Source organism: Spermophilus citellus (genome assembly GCF_964194105.1).
Source record: "Spermophilus citellus genome assembly, chromosome: 9".
NCBI classification, from domain to species: domain Eukaryota; kingdom Metazoa; phylum Chordata; class Mammalia; order Rodentia; family Sciuridae; genus Spermophilus; species Spermophilus citellus.
Window position 1 is genome coordinate 121,992,817 of NC_138191.1, and position 17,709 is coordinate 122,010,525.

General features: G+C 40.4%; 1 protein-coding gene across 1 annotated transcript in view; it reads right to left on the reverse strand.

Moving 5' to 3' along the window:
* CLIC4 (chloride intracellular channel 4) overlaps positions 1–17,709 on the reverse strand; it is a 68,928-nt gene that overhangs the window by 17,433 nt on the left and 33,786 nt on the right. Inside the window, exons 2-3 of the mRNA XM_081307572.1 lie at positions 11,757–11,866; positions 853–978 (exon numbers count right to left, since the gene is read on the reverse strand). Of these exons, the coding sequence (XP_081163698.1) occupies positions 853–978; positions 11,757–11,866 (236 nt within the window). The remainder of the gene's footprint in view (positions 1–852; positions 979–11,756; positions 11,867–17,709) is intronic.

Sequence of the window (17,709 nt, forward strand, 5' to 3'; positions counted from 1 at the left end):
AAGGAACAAATGAATGGATAGATAATGAGCAATTCATTTTAAAACCCTCTGAACTAATAATGCCCTTCCTGGGGAATTTATCTGGACATGGAAGGTAAAAGTCAAGTTACTAACAAGAAAAGCTTGGGTTAAAGGGAAAAAAAAAAAAACCATCAACTTTTGGGATAATGAAACTGGAAAAGTCTCAAAGAAACTAATAATGTTTTTTTTTAATTTTTAATATTTATTTTTTCGTTCTCGGCGGACACAACATCTTTGTTGGTATGTGGTGCTGAGGATCGAACCTGGGCCGCACGCACTCCAGGCGAGCGTGTTACCAGTTGAGCCACATCCCCAGCCCACTAATAATGTTTTGAACCTATGCCAAGATTACAGAAGGATCCAAAACTGCACATCTGCAATTGAGTTAACCTAGTACATGTACAACCTGGAAATCTGGAGTACCTCAAAGAAATAAGTACAAATGAATCCCAACAGTGTGAAAAATCACTTCCCCTAGCTATAGGTTCTGAAAGTTACCTTTAAAAGTGAGTGAGAGCAAATTCAACAGCACCCTGCACCAAGCACCTGCTCAGACCTCTGCCAAGGGTCAGAGGAACCCACAGCCCACAAGAGTCTTTTCTGATATGTCCCAAACCTGCTTTCTCCATGTTCCTGAGAGCTTAGACACATTCCCTTCTTTCTCAGTATGGCTTACTGGCCTAGCAAGAAGTCATTTCTGACATCTATGTAGCATTAATTATAAGTAACTTAGAAAAGACACCTGGCCATTCCCAAATCAATGCTATGAGAATTTAAGTAAGCAGGTAAAGAGGTAGAAATGTCTCCATGTACATTTTATCTGATACTCACTTGGGAGGACACAAGACTTCTTCAAGAAATTCCTCAATCTTATTTACATCCGTTTTGACTTCACTGTTGAAAGTTATAAATGGTGGGTGTGTCCCAGGAGCCAAGTTCTGCAGGTCTGCAGGCTTCCTGTTAGGCAAAATAGTAGTCAAAATGAGATTTTTTTTTTTAACTCTAGTAAAGCAAAAATACTTTAGCCCATAACCCCAGCAATTCAGGAAGCTGAGGCAGGAGGATTACAAACTGGAAGCCAGCCTCAGCAAGTTAGCAAGGCCCCAAGCAATTTAGCAAGACCTTCCCTCAAAATAAAAAAATTTAAAAGGGTAGGGATGTGGCTCAGTGGGAAGGTGCCCCTGGTTTCAATCCCCAGTACAAAAAAAAAAAGAAAAAAAAAGCAATAATACTTTAAATTCTTAAAGAGTAGTTCTAAATTTTCAAAGTATATTAGAATGAATAAGAGACAGCATTTAAAGTCTAAGAGCTGCAAAAGTACACCAATAGAAAGCAGATCTCCACAAAGCACATATTCTATGGTAAGACCATTAAGTGTCTTCCATTATTCCAAATTTAACTAAGGTGCTTATGAGAGATGGTGGTAGAATGAGGGGCAGAAAGACTTGGGAAAGTCAGTCTCTGATTTTCGACTCTGGTAGCAACTGTGCCTAAGACAAAAACTACGTAGGCCTTTTTTTGAGGGGAGCAGGAAAAAAATACAGGGGAGCAGCTGATCCTGCAGCCATTTTCAACTCTAAGATTCCAACTCTTGGCGCTGTCTCTCCTCGTTTTTATAGAAGTTCAGACTTAACAAGGAAAAAGATCACCAGATTATATAATAAATTATCAAAATTACTTCAGTAACCAGACATGGTGGCGCACATCTGTAATACTAGCAGTTACAGAGGCTGAGGCAGGAGGACGATGAGTTCAAAGCTAGCTTCAGAAACTTAGCAAGGCCCTAAGCAACTCAGCGAGACCCTGTCTCTAATTAAAATATAAAAAGGGCTGGGGACGTGGCACTATAGTTGAGCACCCCTGGGTTCAATCCTGGTACCAAAAAGTAAAAATAAAATTACTTCAATAAATAAGACATAGCAAAATCAATGGTAAAAGGCAGTAGAGTAGATAAACACTATGGTGAAAAAGAAAATCTATAAGGAGTTTTGTCCACATTTATTTTTATTTTTATTTATTTTATTTTTTTTATATTTATTTTTTAGTTGTAGTTGGACACAACTATTATTTGTTTTTATATGGTGCTGAGAATCAAACCCAGGGCCTCGCGCTTGCTAGGCAAGCGTGCTACCACTGAGCCACAATGCTAGCCCATATATTTATTTTTTTAGAGTCATCAAAAGATCAAATTAGAATGGGTTGAAAGAAATTAATAGGAGAAAAGTGAACACATGGAAATATGTCAGATATCACAATTATCCAAGGAATTAAAAACTAAACAATGAAGCTATTTTCCTCTTATTAAATAGGAAAAACTGAAAATACCATAAAACACTAATAAAGATGACAAAACTTTATACTCAACACTACCACTAATAGCAAGGAATATTGTTACTAAATAGCTAAAAAGTAGAATGTCTCACTCAGGCCCCTCCCATGAATATTAGAATACATAAATGAGATGACCAGATATGGTGTGTTTCTTGATAAAACATGAAGTATAAAGCACTATGAAATATTCTTACCAAAAAAAAAAAAAATCTGAATCTAATCAAGCCTTGGAGGCATGTGTTTCTCAAAGTATGAACCAGGCAACCCCTTGCCCAGGGTAGTCCATGAGGTCAAAACCATCCTCTTGGTACCAGGGCATCCATCATCCGCCTGATCACTCTCATTTTTTTGTGTATGCAGAGTAAAGTTTCCAAATTTATTTTGGCTACTTGGTGTGTAAGATGACAAGGTAATTAATCCTGAAACAGATACAAGAAATCTACTCTTCAATTAAAGCAGACTATTTAAAACAAAAATTGAGGGACATAACCAAATACAATGAGTGACATGTGTTTAGACAGTGATTTGAACAGAACTGCCATAGATAAAAAAGATACTTTGGCAATAACCAGGAAAATCGGATTATAAACTAGGAACCAGGCATAACAATGGCATTGTGGTTAGGTAAGAAAACGTCCCTATTGTTTGGAGACCTCATTGAGGTTAGCAAGGATGAAATGACATAATGTCCAGGATTTGCTTTAAAACATTGTAGCCAAGAAAATGTAGTAAAGTCTAAGCATTTCAGAAAATGTAGTAAGATTTGGTAACTATATTAGGGTTATGGAGAAGTTTATTCTATTCTTGTATATGTTTGAAAACTTCCAAAAGTAAAAAAAGTAAACTTTAAACTTAAAAAAATATATAGCAATATATCACTTCAAAGAACTTCCCCTTCTCAGCCCATACACCGGAGGAGCTGGCTTTCCTGCCTTCTTCCTTCCTTCCTGAACACAAATGCACAGAATCTGAATAAAATAAAAGATATCTTTAAGTGGATCATGAAAATGGAATACTTGGTTGTTAAAAAAGAATTTTCAAAACAGAGGGCCTAGATCCATACTTCGTCCAGCTGTCCACATCCCCTGGTCTCATTCATTCCCATTCTCTCTTAAGCTCCATCTTTCAATCCAGGTTGGATTTGTACATGAAGAGGAAAGAATGTTCTTACTCACCCAGCATCATTCCCTGGGAGATGTGTGTTGGTGTGTGTGTGTGTGGGGGGGTCTATGACCACATTCCAAGCAAAGACACGATGACTTATTGAACTATTCGATTATTCCAATTTTCTAACTTAGAGCCTTTACCCAAGCTCTAGGGCCTCTCTTCCAAATCAAAGACAAGACATATTTTCTTAAGCTCCAAAGATGACTTCTAAAAGTCAAGGTCTGATTTGATTATTTCCCTGAGCACCCTTCAGTCTGACAAGGTAAAGGTGAGCTCAAAATGGCGGGAATACCTGAAACCTGAGGTCTTCCAGAACCCCATTCACTAAAATAGGGGTAAGCCTATAATGTTAGTTACTTTTTATAAGTATTCAACTTCAAATTATAACTGTTATTGTTTAGAACTAGAATATCCCTCCAAGTCTCATGTGCTCAGAGGTGGGGCTTCTGGGAAGTGAAGCGACTAGTCCTGAGGGCTCTGAGCTCACCAATCCATGATGGCTGAATGGACTCCTGGGAGGTGGGACCTGTAGGTCACCAGGAGCATTCCCTGGAAGGACTTATCTTCTCTCTGGCACTGTCTTTGTCTCGCTCTGCTTCTTGAATGTCACAAGCTGAGCACCTTCCTCTGCCACACCCTTCCACCAAGACGCTCTACCTCACTGAGACCCAGAGCAATGGAGTCAGCCAACCATGTACTGAATACTCTGAAACCATGAACCAAAACAAATCTTTCCTCCTCTAAGTTGTTCGTCAGGTATTTTGGTCTGACTACCAGAAGAACTAATTCTTTTATACCTGCCCCTCATTGGCTTCTTTTTACTCCCCATCCAGACATCTGTTCTTCATTGATCATGAAAGAATCCCATATGTTCAAGACCACAGTCATCTTTAGTCTAGACGTCACTCACTGACAGACTCTTTGTTCCCACTGATAATTTACTTCCTCTTCAATTCAAGAAGATCTTGTACATAATCAAAAGTCCTGAAACCCTAAAGGTTCAGCGTTCATATACTTCTTTTTCAAATCTTAATATTTTTCAAGTTAAAAAAGTTAAACAGGCTGGGTCTGGTGACACATGCCTATAATCCCAGTGACTCAGGAGGCTGAGGCTAAAGGATTGCAAGTTTAAGGCCAGCCTGGGCAACTTAGCAACACCCTATCTCAAAATAGAAAGTAAAAGACCCTAGAGATGTAGCTCAGTGGTGAAGTACCCTAGGTTCTATTCCCAGTATTATTTTTTAATACTGGGAAAATGTTTTAGAAAGCTAAACAAAAAAAAAAAAAAAATAGCACAAAGGTAAGAAAAATAATCTCACCAAAGCAAGAAGGCTAATAAAATAAAACTTGTATACAGTACACAAAAGAGGGGCTGGGGGTTAGCTCAGTGTAGTGGAAGAGCTTGCCTTTTATGCACAAGGCCTGAGTTCCATTCCCAGCACTGCAAAACACACACACACACACACACACACACACACACCCCAACACACATCTCCCAGGGAATGATGCTGGGTGAGTAAGAACGTTCTTTCCTCTCTTCATGTACAAATTGTGATCACCTGAAAACAATTTTCTTATTCTAAAGTCATAAAACATAATCATCAACATTTTTACAATTCATAGTAAATTATGTGCCTAAATATAAAGTAATAATACAAGTTTGTCTTTTTAAAAAATTTTTTGTAGTTAGAGATGGACAGCATACCTTTATTTAATTTGTTTATTTTTATGTGGTGCTGAGGATCGAACCCAGTGCCTCACACATGCTAGGCAATCGCTCTGCCACTGAGCCACAACCCCAGGCCCACAAGTTTTTTGGTTTTGTTTTGTTTTGTTTTTACTAATAATTTTTTCATGAATGGTGTACAGTTGGATAAAGGGGAAGAACACCATGCTTAAAGATAGCCCATGAAGGAACCAAAATAAATAACAACTATTACTTCTATAATTAATTATGACAGCTTTTAAACTCTCCAAGCAAAAATATTTATTAGAGGAGGGACTAAGGTGGCATGGCAGAGAAGAAAGAACCAAAGTTGGAATAAGATGGGCTGATTAAAGTCCTAAACTCTGTCATTCACTCATTGCTTCCCTAAGGAAGCCCCTGCCTCTCTGGGGGTATAGATATTTGATTTATCATCAAATAATGCATGTGAATGTGAACTCAACAAAAGTACGCAAACAGAAGTCATTGCTGCCTTCCATATCACATTAACAGGGCGTCACACAGATGATGAGATCAGCAGATTTAACTTGAGTACAGCTAATGTTTCATGGCTAGTTGTCCAGCATTAGCCAGTTTATAATAATAAAACCTGATTTAGAGGACATATTCAACCAAGGAAATGAAACCAGGCACAGGACAACCAGTTTCCCAGTTGTGTACTGATTAGTCCATCGTATTTCTGAAAAGCTATAAAAACAAAGGTAATGAAACTCTTTCCAGGATTAACTGTTGAGACAGATGCAGGACAACCATGTCAGGTCCTTATTCCAAACAAGATTTGAGAAGAAACTGGTCCCACTTAATGGACCAAAACTGAAGGGCCAAGTCCTAGGCAGTGGGGTGACTCTCTCACAAGCTGCACCATCAACCAAACAGAATGTAAGATCCTGACTTCTAGCCCTCAGCTGGTGCTCAGGGCCTCAGGCATTCCAGTTGACTCACAAGGGCTCATTTCACAGATGCTTCACAGAAAGTTAACATTGCAGGAATTGCAGTTTGAGATATGTGGAAATGAACTGATAAGTAACAGCTAAAAACAGGACATCTTCGGTTTATTTCATAAAAGGCCTTCCAACAAATACTCAGCAATTCATTCAAACTCATTCAAATGCTTCCCTTGGGTGATAATCTAGAAAAAGCAAAGGGCCCGAAGCTCATGCCTTGAAATAAAGGCGTGGTTATTCTTTAGTGTTGTGTGTTGTGGGGTTTTCCCTACTACCCCATTTCTTTTTGCATAAAACAAATTATTTTGTTCTCTCTCATTTTATTTCTAGATGAAGAAAGGAATGAAGAGAAACGAAAACAGGAAACCAAGAGAGGGAAATGAGGGAACAAAAAGAAGGACCCTACAGAAGCTAATACTCTCATCAACTTAAGTGCCTCCAATTAGGATTTAATGCAGTGCACATGGACCAACTGGAGGCCTGGGCTGGTGGCTCAGTCCCAGCTGCTTGGTGGGAAGTGAGGTCGGCATAGCTATATGACACTGGAGCTGGCTCGTGAGGATTAACCTGTCTGTAGCCAGCTGACTGGCCAAATGAAGAAATAAGTCTCAGTATGTAGAACTTATCTTTTAAGTTGCATTCCCTTTTCTTTTTGGTGGTGCTGGGGATTGAACCCAGGGCCTTGTGCATGCGAGGCAGGCACTCTACCAACTAAGCTATCTCCCCAGCCCCCCAAGTTGCACTCCCTTTACAGGTGCCAATTTTCAAGGCACAAATAAATTCACACACATCAAGAAAATATTGGGGGCTGGGGATGTGGCTCAAGCAGTAGCGCGCTCGCCTGGCATGCGTGCGGCCCGGGTTCGATCCTCAACACCGCATACATACAAAGATGTTGTGTCTGCCAAAAACTAAAAAATAAATATTAAAAAATTTCTCTCTCTCTCTAAAAAAAAAAAAAAAGAAAATATTGGGCACTACATTTAAATAAATAATTGATCCCTCCCCATAAAAGTGAAGACCACCGAATCCTTTGCTTCTATACACATTATTCCTACTAATTATTCCTTACTAGATTTGATATGTTATGGCTTGACAATATTAAGGTCACTGAAGGACCTTAATGGACTCACCAAAACACACACAGCAAGACACCAAGACTCCTAGTAATGAAGCTTCTTTCTATGTGCCCCAGTTCAAGCAGTAAAAGGATTTTACAGATTTTTCTAAATGTAGTACACTACTAATGCTGATCTACTTCAGTATCTCTTTGTGGAATAATATTTAAAGAACAAAATAGCATACATTAAAAGATTCCAAATACAACTTTTATAATTCTTAAAGTGTTTTAATAATGCAATTTATAAACAGAATTTAGAAGAACTTCTGCTAATAATTTTTCTAATTCAGCTCTTAGCATCTCAACAGGATTTATGATCATTGAAATCATCTTGAAAAGAACATAAAAACTTGTGGCAGCAAAGCTCTCCCTGTCCCAATGTATGTGGGAGAAACAGAAACACAAAGACAGACAGACAGACACACACACACAGCACACAGAGCATATACGGGACTAAGAATGCATCCAGAAAACTCAAGCTTCTCGAACTGTTCTGGGGAAGAGTGGAGTCGCTTTCCCTAGTGGCCGGCAGCAGGAGATGGATGACTCCTCTAACAGCCAGCCTGTTCTGTGCCATTTTGTCTCTTTGCATGTGGCACTAATGCTGCTTTTACTGAAGATCTACTGAACTCTTTTATCAACTTACTGCAGATTTTTTTTCAGGAGAGTGGAACTACGGAACATGATAATGAAAGTAAAACTATTTGTGGAATTTGGAAATCAGATTTTGTTCTGAGTTTATAACCGCTTTTAAGATATAAAGTTTCATAGTTCCATTGTAACATTTTTTTATTATTATGAAATTGTTAAAATTTAAAGTATCACAATATTGCAAAACTTTATGTTGCTACTATGGTGACTAGAACCCTAGTCAGAATCACACAACCTGTTACAAATGGTATACTTGCACTTGAAACAGAAGGAAATTGTTACTGATGATGTTTCGGTGTTTAAAGTGAAATTGGACAAAGAGAAACACCCATTTCCCAGACTTCTAAATAGTGGCCTTTATTCTGTCAGAGAGTATATCAAGGTTGAAAAATGGTTTGAAAGTTGCCAGGCACAGTGGCACACGCCCATAATCCCAGCAGCTTGGGAGGCTGAAGCAGGAGGATCACAAGTTCAAAGCCAGCCTCAGCAACAACAAGGTCCTCAGCAACTCAAAGAGACCCTATCTCTAAGTAAAATATATTTTTTAGGTTTGAAAATAGAAAAAGCACCCTCAATAGTCCCAAGCACACACACAAGACTGAAGACATGTTAGTTTGTGTTCCCCTCCTTCTTCCTGAACTTAAATATGAAGTAGCGGACCTCAAGGGGCCGAGGCAGCTTGCCTGGGATCCCACAGATGTCGGTGGCAGGGCACTTTCTACAGAGCCAACTTTAATGCCTGGGACTTTCCCCTGTACCATGGTTGGTCCCCACTGAATGACATGTGATGACACCTGTAATTGTGCCCCCAATTTTAATATTTTTGCATGTTTGTCCGCAGCTTTTGTTCAAATCAAACTTTATGTAAAAGTAAATTCTTTCTGAAACCTGGGTACTTTTTTATCTAAAATTTCTTTAATACTATGCAGCATGAACAGAAAATTAGGTTTGGAAATAACTCCCACTAAAGCAGAAAGGCTGCACTAGAAGCAAGTAATGGGTGACTGTTCAAAGCCTCACAAAAGACACACAAATCCCCCAGCACCGTCATCAGCCCCAACAGAGGCTGAAAGAGACGGGCATCAGCGCCAGAACTGGCAATGGTTTGTTCTTAGGGATGAAATGTCATGGACAATTGTTTTCTTCAGAGCAGAGAGTGGGCTGCTAAATAGTGCTCAGGGGAGTTCCATTGCTCACCACTGGTTTGTTCTGGGATCAGTACTTTTCACAGAAGAATTGGGCAATTACCAAGAAAGGCAGATAATAAGCACTTACAGGTAGTTTCTCCCCCACAGAGTTCTAAGAGAGTCACATTTAATGCTTGAAATTAATAACTTATTATGAAAACTCCTTTTTACTGTTTCATTTCTCTGTGACTTTATTTTATATTAATTTATTTACTCTCTTGGTCTTTTTCTTTGAAATTCTGTTCAAGATTCTCTGATTTTTTTTTTTTAAACCAGGAATTGAACCTGGGGCACTTAACTCACATCCCCAGCCCTTTTTATGTTTTAAGACAGGGTTTCACGGAGTTGCTTAGGGGCTCACTAAGTTACTGTCATTTGAACTCATGATCCTCCTGCCTCAGCCTCCTCAGTCACTGGGTTACAGGCTTGGGGCCTGGCTTGGTTCAAGATTCTATGTAAGTAAACTCATGGAAAAGTTCTGGAAGGACAAAGACCAAACTTAAAAGCTAATAATCTCTGTGAAGGGGAAGCTAGTATCCACCCCCAGGGATGGGGTGGAAAGGACTCAGTATCATGTACAACTTGTACACCAAAGTTGTCCTTAAGGAACAGCTTTTACTGGAGACCTCAAATTTATGAAGAAAACAAAAAAATACAGGTTTCAACTTCAGGCCTCTGGGTTCTGATTTCACACAAGCCCTAGGAGACACACGTTCTCCTGGGTATTTCTGGTCCTGAGGCCCTGGATGCCTTCGCCTTTCATATGTTACTGACACGTAAACAAACCCTTAAGCATCAATTAACTAACAATAATAATGCCATAAAAAAACCTGTAAAAGAGAAAAAACAGATGACTTTGAAACAGCCCTGGAATTCCCCTCACTTTCTGAACGGGGCCCACTGTGGCTGGACTGCGGCACAACCAAGGGCTGTGTGGAGCAAGGGCTTTTCAAAGCATGGCAGGCAACTCACTCGCTCAAAGCCAAAAATGGAAAAGGAAAAATCCGTGTATTTTAGGACAGAGTGAGGGTGTGTGCCTAGTGGCATGATCTATTTTTAGGAGTTATATTGGGAAACTTCCTCTCTGGATGAGTGGAGGGGGGGGAAGTAATAGAAGGGTAACTACATGACTTACTTCATTCTTAAAATAACTCTCCAACCTGAAGTGGGGAATGTCTTCAACAACCTGGAGTTTTAGTCTCAAAGGCTTACTTCCACATTCATACCCCTAACTAAAAAGTTTCCTAAAAGATTTTATGGCTTATTTTTGATTCATAAATATTAAGTCTGCACCATTTCAAACTGCACTGGGAGCAAATAAAGAATAAATTTAAGGCATGGACAGACCCCAAGTCTGCTACCCTACCCCTGGAAAGGGGATTCCAGCTTTCAGATAACTCCCAGGATGTGCTGTTCAGAGGGATAACATACATCAATTCTGCCACCTACCACAAGTGACAGTTTATCCACATTTCCCCCGGACATTGTTCATGACTTTGATATGCTTAAAAAATAAACAGCAAACAATGCTGTGGCATTTATGTCAGAGGAATAAATGTCTACTGCCAAATTCTAAATTCACCACTGATACAAGTATTCTTAACCCTTGATTTAAATCTCCTGGGGAGAAGAGGGGTATGAATTTGCTAGGAAGAAGAGAGTTCCTGAATAAAAAATAGCTTTCTATTTGTCAGGGATCTTCTTCAATCTGGCCTATGAAGACAAAGCTAGAAACAATTCTTCATCTGGCAAGAACAAGCTGGGCACGGTGGCACATGTGTGTATCACAGGTACTGGGGAGGCTGAGGTAGGAGAATCACAAGCTTGAGGCCAGCCTCGATAGCTTAGTGAGACCCCGGCTCAAAATAAAAATAAATAAAAAGGGGCTGGAGGGCTGCAGCTGTAACTCAGTGGCAAAGTGCTTGCCTAGCATTCGTGAGGCACTGGGTTTTATCCTCAGCATCACTTAAAAATAAACAAAATAAAGGCATGCTGTCCATCTACAACTACAAAAAGGGAATGGAGGGCTGGAGATGGATTCAGTCCCCAGTGAGTCCCCTTTCCTCCCCACCAAAAAAAAAAAAAAACCTCAGCAAGAACAATCATAGGGTCATGAGTAATTGCTCTTGTTTTATAATTCCATTTAACAAAATATGATTAAAATTGTTTTATAGAAAACTCCTTTTTATTCCCTGAAAAGTAGAAAATGAAATAGAAAAAGTTGAATGAACAGTATTCAGCGTTCTAAAAGTGCCATTCTGATCTTCATGTTTAGCACATTTTAGACGAAGAAAATGTGTGCGGAGACCTTCTCCATTGCTCCAGGCTTCCAGTGGAGTGCAAGGATTCCTCTGTAATCGCGCTAAACTGTAGCTCCTGAGAAACTTAAGGTGCACAAGAGGCTGCAAACAGACTGAGCGGACACGGCAGTTCCCTGACTGTAGGTTGTCCATGATACGACACACGATAAAGCTGTCCACAAACCAGCAGGACTTTAATAAAGTACACTTCCTTGAAATGCAATCAAAGTGAAGGATGGGAAAGGATGAAACTGAAAACAGTAGCATACTCTCAATTTAAATTGATCCCAGACTACGACCATGTCTTACCTTTTCAGGTCAACAGTTGTGACGCTAAATACAACTCCTTTGAGCCAAAGAATCATGAAGAGCCTCTGGGAAAAGGGGCAGTTGCCTATGCTCTCCCCATCACTGCCGGCCTGAAAGCAGAAAGAAACATTAAAAACGAGGTCAGCATGAGGATTCGCAAAACAACAGGGCTTTCTGTGGATTTCCATCAAAGCTACCAGAAGACAGGGCAAGGTGCGTTCTGGAAAGAAAGATTACTCGGGTCTTTCATTTGCCTCCTTCTCTTATGAGAAACGAGCAGCCCAGCAGGGCACATGACACACACCTGAATCCCAGCGACTCAGGAGGCTGAGGTGGGAGCACTGCAGTTTTGAGGCCAGCCTCAGCAACTTAGAGATCCAGTCTCAAACAAAAAAATAAAAAAGACTGAGAATGTAAAGTGCCCTTGGGTTTAATCCCCAGTACAAAAAAAAAAATTTTTTTTCATTATAAAAATCCTATATACTCTCTTACACATTCCTTCAGGAAGCAAGAAAATAACAAAAGATGCCTTTGTAATAAGCTATTTATAAACTTTTTAATGGATGGAGCAGCTGACTTTTCTAAGCTCAAGAATGAGGTAGAATTTTCCCAAAAATCTGAGTGGGACATATTTCCCTCATTTCATCAGGTTTGCCCCAACTTGAAAAGGAGACAAGAAAACATTCTGACATTTGCTAGGAATCAACACAGCCTCTTTATTATGAAGTCTATAAAGAGTTCCAAAAATAACTCTTCAACAAGTCATTCAAAGACGCTGGTGAGTCAGGAGGTGATGCGGGCCTGTAATCCCAGGGGCTCAGGAGCCTGAGGCAGCCTCAGCAATTTAGCAAGGCCCCAAGCAACTCAGGGAGACCCTGTCTCTAAATTAAATATTAGGGGGGGAGGGGGGGGCGGGATGGGGGAATGGCTGGGAATGTGGCTCAGTGGTAGTGCGCTCACCTAGCATGTATGAGGCACTGGGTTCGATCCTCAGCACCACATAAAAATGAAGTAAAGATATAATGACCAGCTATAACTAGAAAACAAATATTTTTAAAAAAGTACTTCTTACTATCCTACTTAAATCGAGCTCAAAAAATTCAGAAGCATTTCAGTAAAATGCTCCATCCACAATAAGCCATTAATTCTTTAATGGGAATGAAGTACTTTGTTTCCAACTTAGTGTATCAACCTTCTGGAGGCTTATGCCTGGGGCCATGATCACCTCAGATGGGAAAGACACAAGACCTTTAGAAGCAGAAATCCTGCTGACCAGTAACAGGGGCCCCTCCCGCTTCCTCCCTCCCTGCTGGGTGGGGTCACAAGGAGGCCTAGTGGAGAGACTTTGACCACCAAGCAGCAGTAGTGAGGCCACCTCTGCTGCAGTATCAGGGAGGCCTCGTGGGGAAGTGGGGAAGTGGACTCTCACCTGTGCCCAGCAGTAATGAGATGCCTCCACTTTGAGCATCAGTGGAGACCCCAGGGGACACCTGGATTTCCACTTTCATTTGTCTATAACAAGGCAATGATGTCCCCACACTGAAAGTCACCTAAAAAGCCAAACACCAAACACCATCTCTGAGTGAGAAAAGGCAATCAGCAGCTGCCAGCACCAAGAAGACAGAGATGTCAGAACATCTGACAAAGCGTCTCTCTGAAGTGGTGTGATAAAAAATATTTCAATGAGCAACTATCAGCAGCTTGAGCTTGAAAAAAACCACAAGCGGAGAAATACAAGATGGAAAAAATGCAGTAGCTGAAATAAAAGGGTGACCAGGGGACCCTGACCTCCCACTTTCTCCGCAGCTCCCTGGCCCTGAGCAGTATGTTTGGTCACTTCCAGCAAGTGCCACCCAGCAGGCCCACCAGATTCCCAAAGCAACGGGTCAGCCCGATCCTGGACTAGAACCTCCAAACTCTGATCCAAAATAAAAATTCTCTTTTTATAAGTCAATCACTCCAGGTATTTTGTTGCAGTGATGGAAAGTTCACTAACATAGACTCAGAGCCCAGTGGAGGGAGAGAGGGAGAATCACCGAGCTGGAGAATCACCCAGTGAGCAGCACTCATCCATAGACAAGAAGGAAGTGACGTCATCTCAGGAAAAGGGACAGAACCGGAGAACATCATGCTGAGTGAAAGAAGTCAGGCTCAAAAGTCAAGGGTCGAATGTTTTCCCTCATGTGCAGAAGCTAGAGAGAGAGAAAAGAAACAGAAGGGAAAGTAGAGAGGACAGGAAAGACATCAAGGGGAGGGAGAGAAAGGGAAAGAACTGAGGAATAAAATCAACCAAATTACACATGCATGTGCGACAGCCGTTATGAATCCTCTTTCATGTATAAACACAATGCACCAAGCTGGGAAGTGCGTGTGAGTAAACAGAGGGAGGACCAGAGGAATAGAGGAAGGAGAACCGGAGGAGGGAAGGGGGAGGGAAAGGAGAAACACTAGGGAATGGACTGGAATAATTATGTTATGTACATACATGAATGCCACCATGAACCCCACTATTATCTATAATAAAACACACTAATAAATACATTTTAAAAAATTACCCAGCGTAGCCAGGTGCAGTGGCACACAACAGTAATCCCAACAACTCAGGAGGCTGAGGCAAGACGATTTCAAGTTTGAGACCAGCCTCAGCAACTTAGTGAGAATCTGTCTCAAAATAAAAAGGACTGGGGATGTAACTAAATGGAAAAGCATTCTTGAATTCAATCCCCAGTACAAAAAAATTCTTTACTCAGTGTAAGCAACAGAAAAAAAGTAGGCTGAAAATTGAATACTTCTTATATATTCCCATGTTTTGATTGTTTGTTTTTTGAGGAGGTGTACTGGGGGGATTGGACTCAGGAACTCTTGACCACTGAGCCACATCCCCAGCCCTATTTTGTATTTCATTTAGAGACAGGGTCTCACTGAGTTGCTTAGCACTTCACTAAGTTGCTGAGGCTGGCTTTGAACTTCCGATCCTCCTACTTCAGGTTCCCGAGCCCCGCTGGGATTACAGGCGTGTGCCACCATGCCCCACTATTCCCATGTTTTTGATGTCCACATCTAACTGTCATTTGTGAAGCTTTCCTTGTATGCCGCTGGCCCAACAATTAGACATCTAGAAATTTAACCTAGTAGAAACACTTACACTGATGTCCAAAGATACTCATCTCTTGTGACTGAAGCATGTTTCTAACAGAAAGCCTTGGAGACCCGACCCCCCCCCCCCCCCCCCCCCCCCGCAAAACCATCAGGAAAGGCTCTGCTCAAACAGATCAGCACCCAGGGCCGCACCTAGGCCACTGGTTCAGCCGTCGGCGTATGGGCGAGGATTGAGCCACCACATCCCACTGTGGGGTCTGGAGCACCGTGATCATGGTCTAAAACTTCAGCCTCACTTAGGTTTTCCCTTTCTTTAGTGGTAGATGGACATAACACCTTTATTTTTATGCGGTGCTGAGGATCAAACCCAGTGCCTCACACGTGCTAGGCAAGCACTCCAGCACTGAGCCACAACTCCCAGCCCCTAGGTTTTCCCTTTCTTGAATCTTTGTCTAGCAGGACCAGGAGTTTTTAGAACTCTTTCTTTCTTTTTTTTTTTTTTTTTTTTTTTTTTGTCTGAGCCTATTCCTCCCCCCCCCCCCAAACTGCCTGCTTCCAAGCCTGGAATATATAAGGCAAAAAAAAAAAAAAAAAAAAACTGCCAAGAAACTAACTACCATCTCCTCTATTGTCCCAGAAGCAAAATCTCTAAGAAGTATTAAACTTAAGAAGCAAAACAAAAAAATATAAAATGTACATCCATATAGTGAACTTGACTCAACAACAAAAAGCAATGAAGCCGGGGCTGGGTGGGGGCTCGGCGGACAGAGCTCACCCAGTACATGTGAGGCCCTGGGTGGGATCCTCAGCACCATATTAGAATAAAGGTATTATGTCCAACTACAGCTAAAAAATAAATATTAAAAAAGAAATGCAATGAAGCATTGATACATGCTCTATAACTTCGATGAACTTTACAAACATGTTAAATAAATGGAGCCCGTCACAAAAGATTATATATTATATAATTACATTTATATAAAATGTCCAGTGTCCAAAATGGGCAAATTCATAGAGACAAAAAGTAGATTAGGAGCTGGGACTGTAGCTCAGTGACACAGCACCTGTCCAGCACGTGTGAGGCACTGGGCCAGCACCACATAAAACTAAATAAATTAAATCATATCCATTTGCAACTACAAAAAAATAAAAAAAGTAGATTACTTGTTGCCTAGGGTTTGAGGGTAAGGGGTTGGGAAGTAACACTAAAGGGTACACAGTTTCTTTAGAGAGGGTGAGAGAATGTTTTAAAATTAGACTGATGATGGATGCTAACTTCTTTTTACCTTTTTTAAATAGGTGAATTGTATGATATAAAAATAATGTCTAATAAAACTGTTTTTGAAATGTGTAGCCAGATGTGGTAGCCCACACCTGCAATCCCTGCAATTCAGGAAAATGAGGCCAGCCTCAGCAACCTAGCATGGCACTGTGTCAAAATAAAAATAAAAAGGTTTGTGGATTTAGTTCAGTGGCTAAGCACCCCTGGGTTCAATTCCCAATACCAAAAACAAACAAGCAAAAAAAGTACAGGCATATTATAAGTATAAATACACGCTGGAGAAGATTTTAATTTTAAGAATATAAATAGTTCTAAAATTGTAATTTAGAAAAATATACATTTCTATATATTCTTAAAAAATAGAAAATCCAAATAATCAGAGAAAACATGAGTATTCTCACTGACATAGATATAACCACAGATTTCCAGATCAAGAATGAATCTTGGGCTGGGGATACAGCTCAGTTGGTAGAGTGCTTGCCTTGCATACACAAGGCCCTGGGTTCAATCCCAGCACCAAAAAATAAAAATAAAAATAAAAAAAAGACTGAATCTTAGCATTCATGTGGGTTTGTTCTGATGAAAGCAGTGTCTTGTCAGCTTTGTCTGGAGCTCCTCTCACACACTCACTACTCCTCACCACCAGCTTCATCCTCCTTGCTCCAGACCTCTGTTGTCACCCATGGAATTGCATAATTCTGGTATTCAATGAGAAACTGCTAGATTAACTCCTACATTACAGAATCAAGGTCAATGGCAAATGCCATAAATATTTTAATGTTTTACTAAGTCAAGATTAAAGAACTGCTCACTTAGAAAACCTAGTTTAATCAGTCTTCAGACAAGTGAGACTTTAACATACCTAAGAGGGAGAGTTTTAACTTTGCTCATCTCTTTCTTTGCACCCATGGGACTGGGGTGAGGGGTGATAATGGCTGGGGAAAGAGAGAGAAAAGCTGGGACCTAAAGGTAAGAGTGGGCTCCTGACCACTAAATTATTTAACTGCACACATTTGCTAGGGAATATGCAGAGCAAAGTGTTGCTAAAGAATAACCTAAAAACTGCAATACCCCATTTACGCTTAATGTGGATTCTGTTGATTTAAGTGAGAAGAATCATCAAAATGGCTTAATTAATTTACAAGTCACAAACCAACAGAGTAAATGGAAAATTCATCTGGCCTCTATTACCGATTTCTTTAGGATCTGTGTTAAACACATGCTGAAGCCAACATGTAGAGCCTAAAGATTTAATAAGCTGTTGTCCTTCTATAATGTCTGCAGAGTGTGCAGGAAGTAACAAGGTTTCAAATCAAATTTCTGAGTTTGAATCCTGACCTCACAACTTAGTTATGTCACCTTTAAGGAAGTTACTTAATATCTATGAAACCACTATACAATCATTATGGATATCACATGGGTTAGGGTACACACAGCTCCTGGCACATGGTAAGAGTTTAAAAAATGTTGCTTGGGGGGAAAAAAAAAAGTTGCTTGGCTTTAAAGATGCTTCAGGTATGGCTTATCAACAGTTTCGTTAGTTCAAACCCTTGGTCATTAGAATCGCTACAT